General features: G+C 42.7%; 6 protein-coding genes across 6 annotated transcripts; 2 read left to right on the top strand and 4 right to left on the bottom strand.

The window, feature by feature from the left end:
* Positions 1-445: 445 nt before the first annotated feature.
* Positions 446-4,991, bottom strand: BYT42DRAFT_589259 (armadillo-type protein). Its single transcript, XM_051570350.1, has 15 exons — positions 4,718-4,991; positions 4,445-4,527; positions 4,300-4,356; positions 4,125-4,231; positions 3,577-4,043; positions 3,389-3,475; positions 3,224-3,326; positions 3,023-3,138; positions 2,779-2,946; positions 2,440-2,701; positions 1,775-2,314; positions 1,426-1,703; positions 912-1,343; positions 671-847; positions 446-606 (listed from the first exon to the last, which is right to left on the bottom strand). Exons 1-15 carry the CDS (start codon positions 4,784-4,786, stop codon positions 580-582), a joined length of 2,973 nt encoding a protein of 990 aa, XP_051418333.1. The 5' UTR covers positions 4,787-4,991; the 3' UTR covers positions 446-579.
* A 2,789-nt stretch (positions 4,992-7,780) lies between these two features.
* On the bottom strand, positions 7,781-8,557 carry BYT42DRAFT_157119 (uncharacterized protein). The gene has a single exon (XM_051562309.1). It carries the CDS (start codon positions 8,462-8,464, stop codon positions 8,012-8,014), a length of 453 nt encoding a protein of 150 aa, XP_051418332.1. The 5' UTR covers positions 8,465-8,557; the 3' UTR covers positions 7,781-8,011.
* Positions 8,558-8,626: 69 nt separating this feature from the next.
* Positions 8,627-10,715, bottom strand: BYT42DRAFT_589241 (alkylglycerol monooxygenase-like protein). The gene is made up of 4 exons (XM_051570349.1): positions 10,397-10,715; positions 10,131-10,337; positions 9,904-10,061; positions 8,627-9,825 (listed from the first exon to the last, which is right to left on the bottom strand). Exons 1-4 carry the CDS (start codon positions 10,655-10,657, stop codon positions 9,039-9,041), a joined length of 1,413 nt encoding a protein of 470 aa, XP_051418331.1. The 5' UTR covers positions 10,658-10,715; the 3' UTR covers positions 8,627-9,038.
* A 77-nt stretch (positions 10,716-10,792) lies between these two features.
* Positions 10,793-11,737, top strand: BYT42DRAFT_589239 (uncharacterized protein). Its single transcript, XM_051570348.1, has one exon. It carries the CDS (start codon positions 10,929-10,931, stop codon positions 11,394-11,396), a length of 468 nt encoding a protein of 155 aa, XP_051418330.1. The 5' UTR covers positions 10,793-10,928; the 3' UTR covers positions 11,397-11,737.
* Positions 11,738-11,761: 24 nt separating this feature from the next.
* Positions 11,762-13,258, top strand: BYT42DRAFT_589236 (phosphatidylinositol N-acetylglucosaminyltransferase subunit C). The gene is made up of 6 exons (XM_051570347.1): positions 11,762-11,947; positions 12,024-12,245; positions 12,308-12,485; positions 12,552-12,699; positions 12,766-12,932; positions 13,004-13,258. Exons 1-6 carry the CDS (start codon positions 11,809-11,811, stop codon positions 13,083-13,085), a joined length of 936 nt encoding a protein of 311 aa, XP_051418329.1. The 5' UTR covers positions 11,762-11,808; the 3' UTR covers positions 13,086-13,258.
* BYT42DRAFT_589230 (uncharacterized protein) lies at positions 13,259-15,355 on the bottom strand. Its single transcript, XM_051570346.1, has 3 exons — positions 14,951-15,355; positions 14,025-14,856; positions 13,259-13,935 (listed from the first exon to the last, which is right to left on the bottom strand). The coding sequence occupies exons 1-3, from the start codon at positions 15,183-15,185 to the stop codon at positions 13,728-13,730; spliced, it is 1,275 nt and encodes a 424-aa protein (XP_051418328.1). The 5' UTR covers positions 15,186-15,355; the 3' UTR covers positions 13,259-13,727.
* Positions 15,356-15,422: the final 67 nt, after the last annotated feature.

The raw sequence follows: 15,422 nt of genomic DNA, 5'->3' as shown, positions 1-15,422 counted from the left end.
TATAAGTTTCGCTGCTAGAAATTTGCATCTGACGTCGCAATGGTATGGCTCATTCAAACAAAGAAGAAAATGTACTCCTGTTGCTATTTTTGTCTGACAGTATAAATTCAATGAAGCACCAGTGCATTTAGAAAATAAACAGAAAGTCGTCCAAATGGACACAGTTATTTTTATCCAAAGTTTGTTCGTCTGCCTTGGCAACAGCCGAACAAACTTTGGATGGCTACTTGATCACAAAACCGTCGAGCTGTTTACATGATATCTTATTTTATGTCTCTCCCCCTGGTCACCAAGCAGCAAGCTCTCCAGGGACAACGCCCCTTCAAATTCTGTATCTCGGCAGTGGTCTGCATTCTTGCAGCTCCTCACATTCCCGCCCAAATTTTACCAAACACATATTACTGCTGCGATCCCATTGAAAAATGAATTGAAATCAGTAACTTTATTTACTTACAACATCGGTTCCTCTCTTTTTTTTAATTATATGGTAAATGATTGGTGTAAGTGAGAAGAATCGGCGATGTGCTCCCTTTAAATGGTCTTTTTTATCGCATGTGAAAATATGTTGTCTTGTTCTTTTTAGCTCTTGGCTTCGGAAATGAATGACTAGGGAAAAAAAAAGTCAGATTTTCAAAAATTTTAAACCGGTATGCTTCATTGTCATTTTTACCTGGAAATACTTTTTGAATTCTTTGCCGTCATACTGCTGAACGGCTTGACAGTATCTTTCGGCGGTTTCTCGGGGACATTGAATGGAAGGAAGGAATACATTGTTCATATATTCCAGATACTCGCCCCCTTGCTTAGTGTATAACGCTTTTTGGATACTTGTAATCTCACCGAAAACCTGCAAGAAAACAAGTGACATTAGCATTCAATTTCTCACATGAAATGAAGACTCGACTATTTACCAGCAGCGATTGGCCGTCCGCAACGTTGAAAGCGGCATGCATGGGTACAGCAAATGTAGCGGGAATCAGCTCGTTGTAAACAAACTGATCGAAACCAGCAGCAGGACTTGGCTGTTGAGTGGAACTTGCCCAGGAATTCACCATACGCATGAATACACCAAACGCCATTTTCTGTGTGATAGGATCATTGTTGTCTTTTGCGAAATGCAAAATTGTTTGCAAAATTGTACTCAGATGCCCAATATTTCGCTCGCTGACAAGAATACTCTCCAATTCCGCGTTGAACAAGCTGATAATGAAATTAAGATACGACTTGCGAAGTTCAAGCAATAAGAACGCCTCGTCGGTGCCGGAGGGCGACGTATTGAGGAAATCAAAGACGCGCTTAACAAGCGGCAATAACAATTCATCCATGATATTATGAATCATTGGCTACATTGTGGGGAAAGAGAGTTTAGTTGAATGGACGAATAGAGTCGCATCAATCATGACGAGTTATGATTCATGTACATACCTTGAACTTGTGAGCGCTCAATCCAATGAAAGGTAAGAAATCCACGAGTTCGGTGACTTCACATTCTGTCAGTAAACCGGTAATGAGGGTAGGCAGGTAGGGAAGCACTTCGGCACCGAGACAGGTGATCAGGCGAGAGAAGGAAAAACGAGCTGCATCGCGTATCACCATGAACTTGTTGAATGTCTGAAGTACGTTGAGGATAATTTCTGTAGCTTGCTTGAATACCACCGCCCATGGTTGTGTGCACGATTGACCTTTGGGAATCGCAGGAAAACCTGTTTACGTTTTATCAGAAAATCGGATACCGACAATCCATTTCTACTGCAAGAAAAGACAAGTTACTTACCTTTGGCTACACTGCCAATGGCTGTAATATAATGATGCAACTGCAGGAGGAATAACTCGTCTTCAGGGTTATAACTCTGGCTCAATGAATTCTGAATGCCTTCCACCAAAGGTTCCAAGACAATCTTGAGGTATTCCATTTGTTTCATGACGTCTACCGAGTCCAATGAAATCAACATGCCAACGGTTTCAAACAAGTAAAGTTGACTATCAAAGGTCGAAGCGGCAGGGATCGGCGTGCCATCCATCGTACTTTGCTCTACAGGGGCCTCGGCTTCGATTGTCAATAAATCACCCATGGAGGACAATACGGATTCCACATAAGGAGCCATCTTGGGTTTCAAATTCTTGACAAATCGATGGAACAAATACCAGCATCGAGATCGGATTTGTTTGAGAGGATGATGCAAGCCACGGCTGTCAACAAAAGCGGCCAAGACTGATGGAAGTTGTTCCGGACGGTGTTCGAAGAACTGATAATAACGTGCCACATTTTCAAAAAATTGCAAAGGAGCCGATGGATGAGGGTAAGCAGAAATGTCTAAAAAAAAAGCATGATGGTTAGTAATTCATCCATGGTCTCCAGAAGCCGTCCCCTCGATGTCTCTCACATGCACACGCACACGCACATCTCGAACTATCCAATCAGAAAAAGATGACACTTACTAGAGGCAACCATATCAGACACCAATTCACCTAAGGGTGTCAAAGTACTGGGATCATTTGAAACGACGAACTGTGTGGCAATTTTTGGAAGAGCTTCTGCATATGTGAATAGGATATAGAGACTTAATTCCACGTCGCGCCAATTGAGATCACTGCTGCCGTTCTTATATTTTGCAAATGTGTCCATGATCACAGAGCGGACATAGCCAATATATAACTCGCTGTTGATGGTTGCAATATGTTCTGCAAAGATTCTCAAATTCTGATGTTGATAAACAAAAGCGTATGAGTTTCTGTCTATTAGCAACGCACTTCCCGTGTTTTAATATTAGCCCTTACCTTGCGCAATTCTATAAACAGAGCCTCTTCTTCAGGCTCCTCTTCTTCGGCACCCCATTCTGTTTCCTCGTCGTATTTCATTTTCATGATCACTACATTCAACAACGAACCAAGGAGTTCATGCTGCGTCTGTGTAAACGGCTGCATTGCTCTCTTTTGTTTCTTGAACTAAGGAACCGACAAGGCAAAAAAAAAAGTTCGTCAATCATCCATTCATCAACAGCACCTGCTTCAGGTTACTTACAATGCTGAGAATATCATTAACGAATGCGAATACGGCCGTGGTGGTGTCATCGTACTCGTCCGCCAGGAATTTCAAGAGATAGGGTGACAGTTGCTCAATCAAGGACCATGTAGCAGCTACACATCATACACACACAAAACACGATTCAGCACATGAAGACGACTCAAACACAACGCCCGTTATCGATTTCAAATCCCTTACCTTTAGCTTCACTCTGCACCGCATTATCGGTATAGATTTTACAGAGTTCGATACCCAAGGTATTGGTCAAACGAGCCACGTATTCCACAAATTCTGGATCCGACTGCAACAATTACAATGAGTCACGGGTTCCTTTTCGTTCACCATCCTATCCAGCAAATTTACCAAATCCAGTCTTCCAAGCGTGTCCGTCAAATTCAACATCTGAATCATGCTGAGTTTATCCAATGGCTGCATGCCTTTACTAATCACCTATAAACCAAAGACAAAAGACAATAAACAAAAAAAAAAAAAAAAAAAAAAAAAAATAAGAATTCGCCAATATCCCCACTTCTACTAAAATTAAAACTTACCTCTGCGAGACATTCACAGGCCGAGATACGTAAGCTGGGATTACCCAACAATTCATATAAAGCGCTCATGACTTGATCATTGACGACAAGCGAGATATCCATCCAGGCAATGTAAGCACCAATATTCTTCAAAGCAAGTTGAGCAATACTGGGATTAACGGATCTGTATTCCTGCAACAACTCGAACCAAAATGCCGCCAATAACTGAATATCACCCATACGCATGGTGTCTTTAATATTGGTGTTTCGAACGACTTCTTCTCGGTCGCGAGGAATATCGAGACGTGCAATTTCTTCATCGATACTGATACATAGACGTAAAAAGAAATCGGCCGCCTTTTCGTAGCTCGGGGTGCCGGCCGGGGTTTGAGCCAATGCGATCATATCCTTGAAGAAGTTGGGCCATGTGCTCGGGTATACGTGCGCGAAAAGTAAAGTCAAAGATTGAGCTGCTTTGTTTCGAATGACTAGATGAAAAAAAAGAAGGTAAAATTAGGAATACCCCACCAACTTTTTTCCCTTGTTATCAACTGAATAAGAAAACGTACATGTTTCTTCAGATGCTGTGGATGTATTGTCGACAAATTCTCTACGCAGATATTCCATCATTGTCTGTCGGATATACTCTACTGCACTGGCCTCCAAGGTGTCGTATCTGTGACGAAAACATGTTCTTGATTAGCACTTTTTTCGTTCTGCCCAACTCGAGACTTATCCACCCACCTATTCTGCAAGGTATTTTCGAGCACCTGCAAAGCAAAGAACCGAGCTTCAGCGGCACTACATAGTATTAAGGATCGCAATGGTCAGCACGCATGGCTCATCAGGGCTGCGGGTTATGGTTATTTTTTTTTCTCGTTCCACTTACGCTTTCGGTTCCTTCATAAAGAGTTGAAGACAGATTTGCCAACCATCAGGAGCATTCTTCACTTGCTCACAATAAATGTTCGCCTGTACAATAAGAGATCAGTGTCATGTTCAAACATGTGAAATCGCAAACAATCCACATTCTAGGCGCTCCTTTAATCCATCGATGACCCGCTTCTTCGAGCATTGAACGGGCGTGTCTCGTAAACTGGTCCTGTTAACGCGTTCCAAAGCGGGCAATCGATGGTAAAGAAGAACAAGAGAGGAATTGTACCTGTGATTTGAGAGCGGGATCGACATTGGGGCGCAGAGCACAGATTACGGCTTGCTCAATCTGGTCCATGCCGTACAGTTACTTAATATAGGGTTTGTGTTTGTAGTGGGTAAGAAGCAGGATTGTCGTTACAAGGAGAATATCGATGACGTGAAAAAGGATCGAATGTGGAGGATCAAAAGGTTGACACGTCAGCAAACGGTTGATTGAGTTGTATCGCCACACAAAAAAGTCTATTCGTCCCAGAAAAGAGCACTCAAAAACACAAAAAAAAGGGCCACAAAAAGAACGATAAATTTTCATTTTGAAATCCGCTTGTGTTGGGCGGGCAAGCCCAAACTGGGAGAAAAGTTTGCCACAAAAAATTTTCAGAGTCAGTGCCCAAAGCGCTTCTTGTATTTGTCGAGCTGATGCGCACTAAAATACTGCCGGAATGTCATTGGTGACTTGCAGAACTTTTTCTTGCAGGAAAGTCCTCTCTCAGTCTGGCATTAGTTTCTACAGCCATTAAACTATCCACTTTCATAGATTTTCAGCCAACAATTTCCAATTTCTTCTGCTGCTGGCCATACAAAACGGACGCTGATAAATCCTATGGGAGGTTGTGGCGTTGCTATTTTGCATTGAAATAAAAGCAAATGCATCACGCAGGTATATTTATAGCGCTATATCGATGTCACCGTCGATATCATATTCCTGCTGCAGGGCAACTGTCACTATTGGCAACTATTTCTGGAGATGACCGCAAGAAAAACGCGCACAGGCGAGTTTCATACTCCGCTTAAGATTTGCCACAGCAGATCAATCACCAATGTGGTGGCAAAGCTGAGTGCATCTTGCATTCTTATTGGTGCAGCCAACAGATCGTCTACCCCCCAAAGATATCGCGCGATCATGTAAACCAAACGCAAATCCATATTGACAAAACATAATATCAATAATTGAGCCAGACATTTGTCGGACGAACCATGGCATATGATCGGCATTGCTAAGTAACGCGTAGATAAGTACCATTCGTCGACGAATAAATATTCCTACTACAACTTGCCTTGATCACATTTGTCGGTAAGCCTTGTACAGTGGTTCGGTAAGGATGGAAACGTTCAAAGGGAAATACAAATATGAAAAAAATGAAGGTAAAGAAGAATAAAGAAATATACTACACTAAATAAAAAAATGAAGAATGAAGAAACATAATGTGAATGAATGAAAGAATCAGATAGAAATAAAATCATAATAAAACAATCTTTTCTCTTTTTTTTTTCAAGCGGGAAATCATCGCTTTTCTTAACTTTTTTTTGGTTGTTTTATCTTAGCGGGAAAACATCGCTTTTTTTCATCTTTTTTTTTTCTTTTTTGTTGCCCCTTTTTTTGCTTTTGTGGATATAGATGGGCATAGGGAAGCGTCTGTGCGCGAAACTGGAAAATTGTGTGTCGGCTTGTGGATGGATTCGATAGCTAGATGCTTAGGGTTGGACCACACGACAAATGCGTCAGCATTTTTTGGTACTAAACAAGGCAATATGGATACTTACTTTTGTTTATGATTGAGATTGAGCATCAGTCATGATTTGAGAAAGCTCCACTGTTTGAAATTCGGATGGGTCTGCGCGGCGGTGACATTGGCGGTGACGGTGGTTTTTCGTTGTAGGCGCACCCATTGGGGGAAAAAGTGAGCTTTTTGGGTTAAATAGAATACAATGATCAGAGCGTTGGCAACAAGGACCAAAGACAGGCTAGGGACTATTATCAGTGACACGGTGCAAAGTATTGCTTAGAAATAGAGTGCGTGCGTGGAATAGCAACCTTGGAAATTAACCGTGGATCAAGGGCCGGGACGGGAGGTGCATTTCTAACGAGCAGTCAATATGAGTGCATTGGTTCAGAAATACGCATGAGACTTACCGTTACAGTACTTTTTTTTTTTTGTTTCGATCCTTTGATCGACACCGCTTTGCGTTCGTAGATGGATTAAGATCCTTGACCGAGCGATCTATCGATTGATCGATAATCATCTTTAAGGCTTATGAATAATGCTTTGAATTCCAAAAGAACGGTAGGATCGCTTTTTCTTGGAGCTGCTTGGTTAGATTCAAATCAATGGCACAGCAGAGTGTTTGCTACAAGAATTATACAAATCAGTAATTCGATTTCAGTCATTTTGAGTTTGCATGACACTTACCGTAGGCTTAAATTTCCGGTTTGAATAAGCACCTGTGCCCTTCGTAGACAATTTGAAAGCGCCTGGCTTATAGAGAGCCACCTTAAGGGGCGTATATTTTGTTTTGAATTCCAAACGGTTGCAGAACGCTTTTTGTTGCACAATTTGCGAGACCCGGTTACAAGGCTTGACAGTGCGTTACTGTGAAGAGCGTACGACATTAGTATTTCGGTTCAATCAGTTGAATTAAATTGAGGCTTACCTTGAGTTTTAAATTCGTTTTTTGAATAAATACCTGCTATGAAGAGAGAGAAGGACATCTTGATCGATTGGTTAGCCACCTTTAAGGCTTATTATAAGTTCCGTTTTGGATTCGAAATGTCTGCAGGATGTTTTGATCTTGCGTATATTTTGAGATTCGGATCAAGGCGGTGGCAAGGTGCCTGCTGTAACGCCGATATAAAATCAGTGATTCGAGCTTCAATTAAAATTGATTTGCTTGAGGCCTACTGTAAGTTTGTATTTATCTTTAGAATCAGCATGTGCTGCCATCAGTCGACAGTTTGAGAACGCCTTGATTGATAGAGGGCCGCCGTTAAAGCTTTGAACTCCGTTGCGGAATTGAATTGGCAAAAAGCCCTTGTCCCCTGAAATTTTTGTTAGTTTCTTTGTGATTTGGAGACGATGGCGACATTAGATCGTAAAACTCACATTTGATAAGAGAAGATAAATAAAATTGCACTGGCTCCTCGAAACGGAGAGCAACTTTGGAGAGAAGCAGTACTGCTAGAAAGTGTGCATTTGCCTTGTGTGAAGCGTTAAAAATTCGGCTGTGCGTTGAGAGAAGTGGCGTTGGGCTTGCATATGCTTTCGACGTTTCAATTTTTGGAAAACGGAAAATGATTGGCTGAACGATTGCGGTGGCGTCATCTCGTGTGGCGCTTAAAATTCGGCTGCGCCAGGTTGTTCAGTTCAGATCAGCGCCGTATTTTTTGGGTGTGAATAAGACTGTGCACCAATGTGTACTTGGGAACACGTCGTTCTTGGGGATTGCACACTATTGCGTAACGTTATTGCTTGTTTTGAGCGCGCCGACCGTGAGGAAAACTGGGGTTTTTTGAGAGCGAGGAAAATTACAATCGGCGCGTTGGCAATGGGAACAGAAAGTGGAACAAGGCATTAAACGAGACAAAGCTTGAGTGCCATGGCACGTCGACGGCAGTTTCAGAAAGCAAACATGCGGGAGTAGTAGCTTGGACACCGGACCTGGGATAAAAGCAAAGACAGTGTCTTGGCTGTAACCAGCATATAATGTCAGTGCCTTGACTTTTACCAAGCGATGTGTGCATGAAACTTGCTATAGGCTTATTATCTTTTTGATTCAAATCGAAAACGCCTCTAGTAGTATATGCGTCAAGGGCGTCTTGACCGGTGTATAACCGTAATTGGAGGCTTTTTGGTGAATTTTTTTTGCCTTGATTGCAATGACCGCAAAAAACGTTTCCCCTTTCCCCTTGTCCATTGTGTGAGAATGTGCACATGGCGATTGCAGGACGAACGGGAAACCGTGTCTCATGCCTTGGCATTGAGAAGGGATGGAAATACCATTGGCACCTCCAAAATGGAGGGCAAGGTCAAGGAGTAGCAGTAACGGCTGAAAAAGTATAGAGAAATGAAAAGAGAAAAAAAGTGGGGGCGTGCAAAAAATCATGCTTTGACAATTCCAAATCGCAATTCTCCGTTTTGATTGGCTGCAGAAGGAAGAGAGTCAAAATCTTTAAACAGCGCTCCCCTTGATGGCTTTTTGATCGCCCTGCCGGTTTTGCAGAACAAAGAAAACAGATCGTTCAGGACTAACGCCAGAAAATGAATTTTTCTTGATTTTTACAGGCCGCGCCCCTATGTGCAAGGAATACATAGTATACTTTTATGTTTCACTGACCAACGCTAAGATATAAAAAGGACTAAGGCGACATATTTCGCATGCAAAATAAAAGCTGTTCTAAAAGGAGCCCATCACGGATTCGTCCTATGTATATTTTCCGCAGTATAAAAAATAGTGCGGAAGAAATGTATGGAAACAAAAGTTTTGATTTCAATAGATATATTATGATATCACAGCAGGTATGTATGCTTGGTAAAACATCGAACGGTCTTTAGCTACTCGGACTTGGCATGTGTTTTGGGAGTGTGACGAGCTGCAAGGATGCACAGACCACTAACGAGGTGCATGGCTTGAAGTGGTGTTGTCCATGCGGATCCCATGATACCGTGGTGTTCGGCCACCTTGAGGAGAAGACATAAAATGAGACATCGGCCACACTCCGTTTGAACAGCCCACGGTTTGTGATCAAACAGCCATCCAAAGCTCGTCAAGGTGCCGAAAATGTAAATCGTGACCAAGTAAAGCGACAAAGCAGGGACCGTGCTCGGCTTCAGATTAAAAAAGATTCCACTGGCCATAATAAGACCGACAAAATGGACCAAAACGTAGGCATTGATAGCAAGTGACACAGGAGGGTCGTATTTTGCCGGAGGTTGATCGGTAGCGATGGGCGGGATTTCTTCCAAGAGACCGGTGCGAGGTGTGCCTTGGTGCCATCCCGGTCCATAAAACAAAACTTTCAGCTTATTGGACCAACCGGACGTCGTGTAACACGTGCGGAGAACATGCGATAAGTGATGAAATTGGACAGTAAAAGGATCAAAAGTATCGATAGGGTGTGTGAGACCGTAAGCCACAGGCGCTACGTCTTTGGATTCCTTCACATGGGGCTCCACGCGTTCCAATTCAAATGTGCCGAACAAGATGTCCCAAATAATCAGAGTGCCTGCATAGTTCTTATCGATGCAATAAGGGTTGCGACCATGGTGAACACGATGGGCCGAGGGGGTGTTAATGATATACTCGAGCGGACCTAAATTACCAACCACTTCTGTATGAATCCTAAGTGGGAATAAAAAACAGAATGACATGAGAAAACTTCATTTCTTGGTTGCAAATAAAAGGAACGTATTACGCTACCAATATTGGAAAAGAGTGTTAAATTGCTTGTGTGCGACAAAGAGTGAAGGAGGCAAGAACAATGCTGCTGGCAAATCAAACAACCATGAGCAGTAAGGTTGGAATATGCTTTGACGCAGGGCGGTTGTTTGATTGTAGTATTCTGAAGAATGGTGAACCTATGGATCATTCCAGCGTGAGATTGTGACTGTATTACAAAACAAAATTGAAAATCATCGAAGCATTACCACATGTGTTGCCCAGAATAAATTGATTTCATGTGCTGCTCTGTGGAACCAATAGTAACCGAGGTCAATGATGAAGAAGCCTGCAATCCAGAGACCGAGATGATTTGGGTCGAGTGTGACGACACGGAAATTTTGGTATACGTATAGGTAAGAGTTCAGCGTTAAATTATACAAGAAATAGCGAGATAAGGTTTGCAACATGCCAGACTATCCATGCATAGAGTTATTATAGTTATTCTGCTCAAGCGAGCTGACAACGCACTCACCCCAATGCTGCCGACCATATCATTGAGTGCATATCGGTGCGAACCCCATGTTTGTTGCTTCAACAACCCTTTGCCTTTATTGCTAAACAATAGCGTCAAGAATTCGAGAACTATTGTCATGGTGAAAAAAGGAATGGATTCAGCAATATAGTCCGGTACGTCTTCATAGTGATCGAAAGTGCTAGCCCAAGGCGACACTAGATAAAAGAGGCGGCCAAATCCTGTCAGCAAATAAGATAAGACCGATGATAGCGAATGCATGAAAAATCGGAGAGAAACAGTGATACTAAGCAAAGAGGGGGAAAAAAGCTTGTTTCTGTGTTTTCTCCCCTGGCATTCAATGTATCAAGCAAAAACCTTTTTTACCTAATCTTTTTAAGCCCGATATGGAAAGCTAGCTCCGCCAATCACAACGAAAAACAACCAAGAGTTGTTGTGACAGCGAACACATGTCGAAATTCGACTTCACTTTTGAGCATGATCTGTTGAGATCTTTTTGTTCGTTTCAACCGCCCGACATTTCTTTTGCAGTATGAGTGGATGTGCCTCATGCGGAGGATGCTTTACAGGCTCCGGTTGTTCCTCTTCGACAAAATCTGACGCTGGCACTCTAAACGAGAACCGATTCCGTTCCCTTTTGGAACTAGCAGCGAAGCCTCAAGATCAACCGTTGACAGCCGATCATGATCATGTGATACCTACGATCATTGCCGAATTAACCCAGAATGTATATGCTTCACAAACCGTCTTGTTCTCGGTCTATGAGCAGTGGTCGCTACCTGATTTCCTCGAGTTAGCTGCCCTGTTGTATGAGCAACAGATCACCGGAGCACTGGTTGCTTGGGCTTGGGAGCACAGTCAAGGGGATTTACTTGCGACATTAAGATCCGATTCCAAAGAACGTCGATTGCTGTGGGATCATATTGATGAACAGGCGCTTGTGTTTGAAGTGTTTTCCAATTTACCGGAAGGTCGCGCTGGTCGAGTGAAGCGGGCGTAGATCATGCCAAGAATATACCCTACCTCGTATGCGGATTGTTTCTTCGAAGTTTTGCACAGACTGATACCATCTACGCAGCAACAGACTTGGAATAGATTCAACGACTACAATGTACATACCACACTCTTTTCACATGCATGGTCTTATATTTTGGATTTTCTTACTCGGCGGTTTCCCATAAGTTGACTGTTTCATATCCGTTTTCAATCAAGAATAAATGAAAAAGCAAACGAAACTACAGTTACTGTATTGTAAAAAACGACATTTTTATGGTATATTACGATATGGATGTGCTGTTGAATTCAGGGCGATTGTGGAAGCTGGGTGACACGAATAAAAAGAGATCGCTTGAAAAAAGGGATAAAGGAAATTTTCCCAGCGCTGAGATCACCGGCGGTTTTTGATTGCTGCCATGTATTCGACAACCACGCATTCTTTCTCCAATGCAGAGTATCAGTACAATCAGCCATGGAGAAAGCTGTTGTGGGTGAAGCAAAACTATCCCGATAACTATGTCGATAACACGTTCCTGGAAGAGTTGCAAAAGAACGGTACATTTCCGCATAGTTTTGTAATGGAGCCGCATCGACCCTTGAAACTCATCACACCTGCCTCATCTCAATCTAGTCAATGTGCGAACCTACGATTACTGGACCATGGTGTATGAATCGGGGGTTATTACGCAACACATTAGCAGTGTTGTTATCTTTATTGCCATCTTTATCGACTTGCAGTTACATTCGCTGTCAGCGACCCATCTCATTTGGACCAGCTCACTGTTTGCGGTGACAGGCTACATGTTTTGGGATCTGATCATGCTCAAAACGGCCAAAAACTATGAATTATCACGTAATATTATAAATTCGGGCGGATGCACACGTTCGATTTTTTGGGTGCTGACAACTGAATAGGCAAGCATGTGATCAAAAGCACGATCATTTTCTTTTCAACCTTACTGGGGCTTTCTCCTATCTTGAAAACGTTAACAAGTCAAACCAGCGATGACACTATCTGGGCTCTCACTGTATGTTGTTTCTTGGCCAATGTACTCTTTCATGACTATGTAGCGCAAAGTCGAATTCGAGTCAAGTATGTTTAACTCGCACCTACCACCGTTTATCTCATGACGACGCTGACGTGATTTTTGATCTTTAGGATTCCCGGTTCTTTATCTACGAATGCAGCCATTTTCGCGTCTGTCCTTTTAGCCTCAAGACTTGATACGAACCTGGATGTATTCAGTTTGCTGTCCTTTGCTGTGGAATGGTTTGCATTATTTCCCATTTTCCGTCGTCATTTGCAGGTAAAAAATTTACGATGACGGGAATTCTTTTGTCTCCAAGCATTACTTATGAACGGGAACAATTAGGACTTGAGTCCCAAAATGCAAATTATGATGACGGTATCGCTTCTTCTGTTATGTGTGTTGTTATTTATCCACATCTCCAAGGCGGTTGTATTTATCTATATGTTGGGATTTTGTTTCTTGACATTTGTTTGTCCCTACTGGCTCATCTTTATCCAAAAGTACAAAAAGTAAGTTTTTGCTGCAACGAGGTGTAAAAAGGCAACCAAACGGCAACTAATGATGCCCTTTGTGTCAATAGCGAGATCCATGGACCGTGGGATGAAGCGAGACCGCGGCTTCAACGGGCAAAACGCAACTTGTACCGAAAGCGAGCTACTTGAAAACCTCTTTTTTCCCTTGGCTAATCTATCCGTCTTGTATATAATCATCTCACGGATCATTTCATTATATCATTATCAATTTATACATGTAATCCGATCATTTTTGCATTCAGTCTGAACAATATAATTCCTACATATTCATCGTGTCACCCACATGCATTTTCTTTTTTCCATCAATAGAGTTTCGATGCTTGATGATAATGCGTGCTTTTTTTTATTTTTAGCGGATTGTAAACTTTTATGAACAGTAAAAAGGCCAAAAAAAAACCACGACAGACTGTTGTTCCCACACAATGCGGGACGCATACATCTGAGTACAAAGCGTGTACAGAGACACAAGGATATACAAGCGGGTAAGGTTCGGTGTTGTTCTTTCAAGTGAACCAGGAATCGCTCCTTCGTTTTCTTTATGCGTGTGGATGCTGATGGGGATTTTTTTTTCTCTTTTTCGTTTTGGGATGAAAAGTGCGTACTCAAGAGTGTAAGTGGTTATTTTCTTGGTTATCAATCTTTAGATGCGTTGAAGGTCTGATTTTTGTGAAATTTAGTCGATTTGGGTTTATCATAGACATGGCACTGTAACAATGAAAATTTTTATGTCATGTCAGTTCCCGGTCAGGCTACACCAATTGAATACGATTGTCATTTTTCTTTGTTTACCTTGTGAGCATGACGGTACCATAGAACATTATTATTTTTTCGTCTTCCGTTGCATATCAAAACATACTGTCGACATTGATGGCACAGCCCTTCAATGGTATCTTGCTGGGGCCCGACTCGTTGGTCGATGGGATCCAGAAACGGTTTCCCAGATACCGACGAAATACCATGGAAAAACTGTTTGTGGTACCTAGTTACGATCAAAAAAAGCGCGTGGACGCGTGTGTGTGAGGAGTCAGGGAAAAATAAAAAGGCAAATCGGTAGGGAAATAAGCTCACCAATAAGCGCTGTTTTTCAGTTGCAGCCATTTTCCTCCTGGTTCACAACTGTCGCAGTAACCTTCTTTACGATGTCCCGTATACCGGACCCACTTCGGAGTATAGTTATCCCCTTCGTAGCGCAATTTTTGCCTTCGAGGCACGGCGTCGGCTTTCTCTGTTTGATCTTCCCGACATGGAGAACACGACTTGGTTCGCTTGGGAGGTTGCAATAACGATGACGATAGGCTCCTGGACCAAGTGTCCATGTCCTGAATCGCAGAAGCGGTCGGAATCGGTTCACTGAAGCTGGGCACAATAGCGGTGGTAGGCGATAAAAGAGACGATCCGCAAGACACGGGGTCCGCTTCGGACGTGACGTCCATAGGAGTAATGATATGAGCTAGTGAACGCTTTCGCTGGGGCAACGATGACGTGCTTGCGGACAGACTTGTGCTGATAGATGACAGCGAAGCTGTTGAAGACGAGCTGAAAGGATAGATCACGGAAGTATTAGTCGTCGAAGTCGAAGGAGAGGAAGACGCTATGGTTGACAGCGATGAAAACGAGGAACCATGATCGGCGCTGAATGCCCTTTTCGAGGTGGAAAGGGAAGTGCTGCTTTGTTGCCAAGTCAACTGAGCCGTCATTGGAGGCTGATGCAACGATGACAGACATGGTGAAGATGTGTCGGACGGAAGTTCAGTCGGAGTCATTACAATATCGTCGCCGTAAAAACCAGCGGTCGCCGCTCCATGCTCCACCTTCCTGAACGGTGGTACGTGCGTCTGCGCCTCAAATGCAACTGCGTCTGCCGTCGGTGGAAGCATGCGTCGATTGTTGTGGATGGAGACTAGTCATCATGAGGAATAAAAAGGAAAGTAAAAAAAAAACCAACCATAAATTAGAAACCACAAAATACATGTCAAGCAACCCCAACGACTCACCTTTATTAAGATTTGAACTGATCATCCACCACCAGTATTCATCGTTATGTGTGGGGGCCACGGCGGATGAGAAATATTCCTCGATTGGGTACTTTCGGGGAAGATGTTCATTGTCATTGTTATGTTTAACATGATTATGCAGTGGCGTGCATGATATGCAATCGACTAAAGGATCTTCGGGAGAGTCCAAATGAGGCACGACTGAATATAAACTGAGCGATTGTTCACCGTTCATGTTGAGAATTTTGTTGATTCTCTCTTTCTTTTGAGGGAGGGGAAGATCTGGCTCGCAGCTATTTAGTAAGGATATATAAAAAAAAATTAAAGATAGGAAAACGAAAAAGGGAAGTGTCTTCCTCGGAAAAGGAACGCGAAACAACAAAAAAAAGGATGAGGAAAAGGAAAGGAGGGAAAAAAAAGAAGGAAAAAAAAAAAGTAACCTCAATTGATCTTAAAAAAAATATCCAACAAC

The sequence above is a fragment of the Radiomyces spectabilis genome, assembly GCF_025331425.1.
Source record: "Radiomyces spectabilis strain NRRL 2753 chromosome Unknown BYT42scaffold_18, whole genome shotgun sequence".
NCBI lineage: Eukaryota > Fungi > Mucoromycota > Mucoromycetes > Mucorales > Radiomycetaceae > Radiomyces > Radiomyces spectabilis.
The sequence above is the reverse complement of the archived record's forward strand: the minus strand, read 5'-3'. Positions and strand labels throughout refer to the sequence as shown.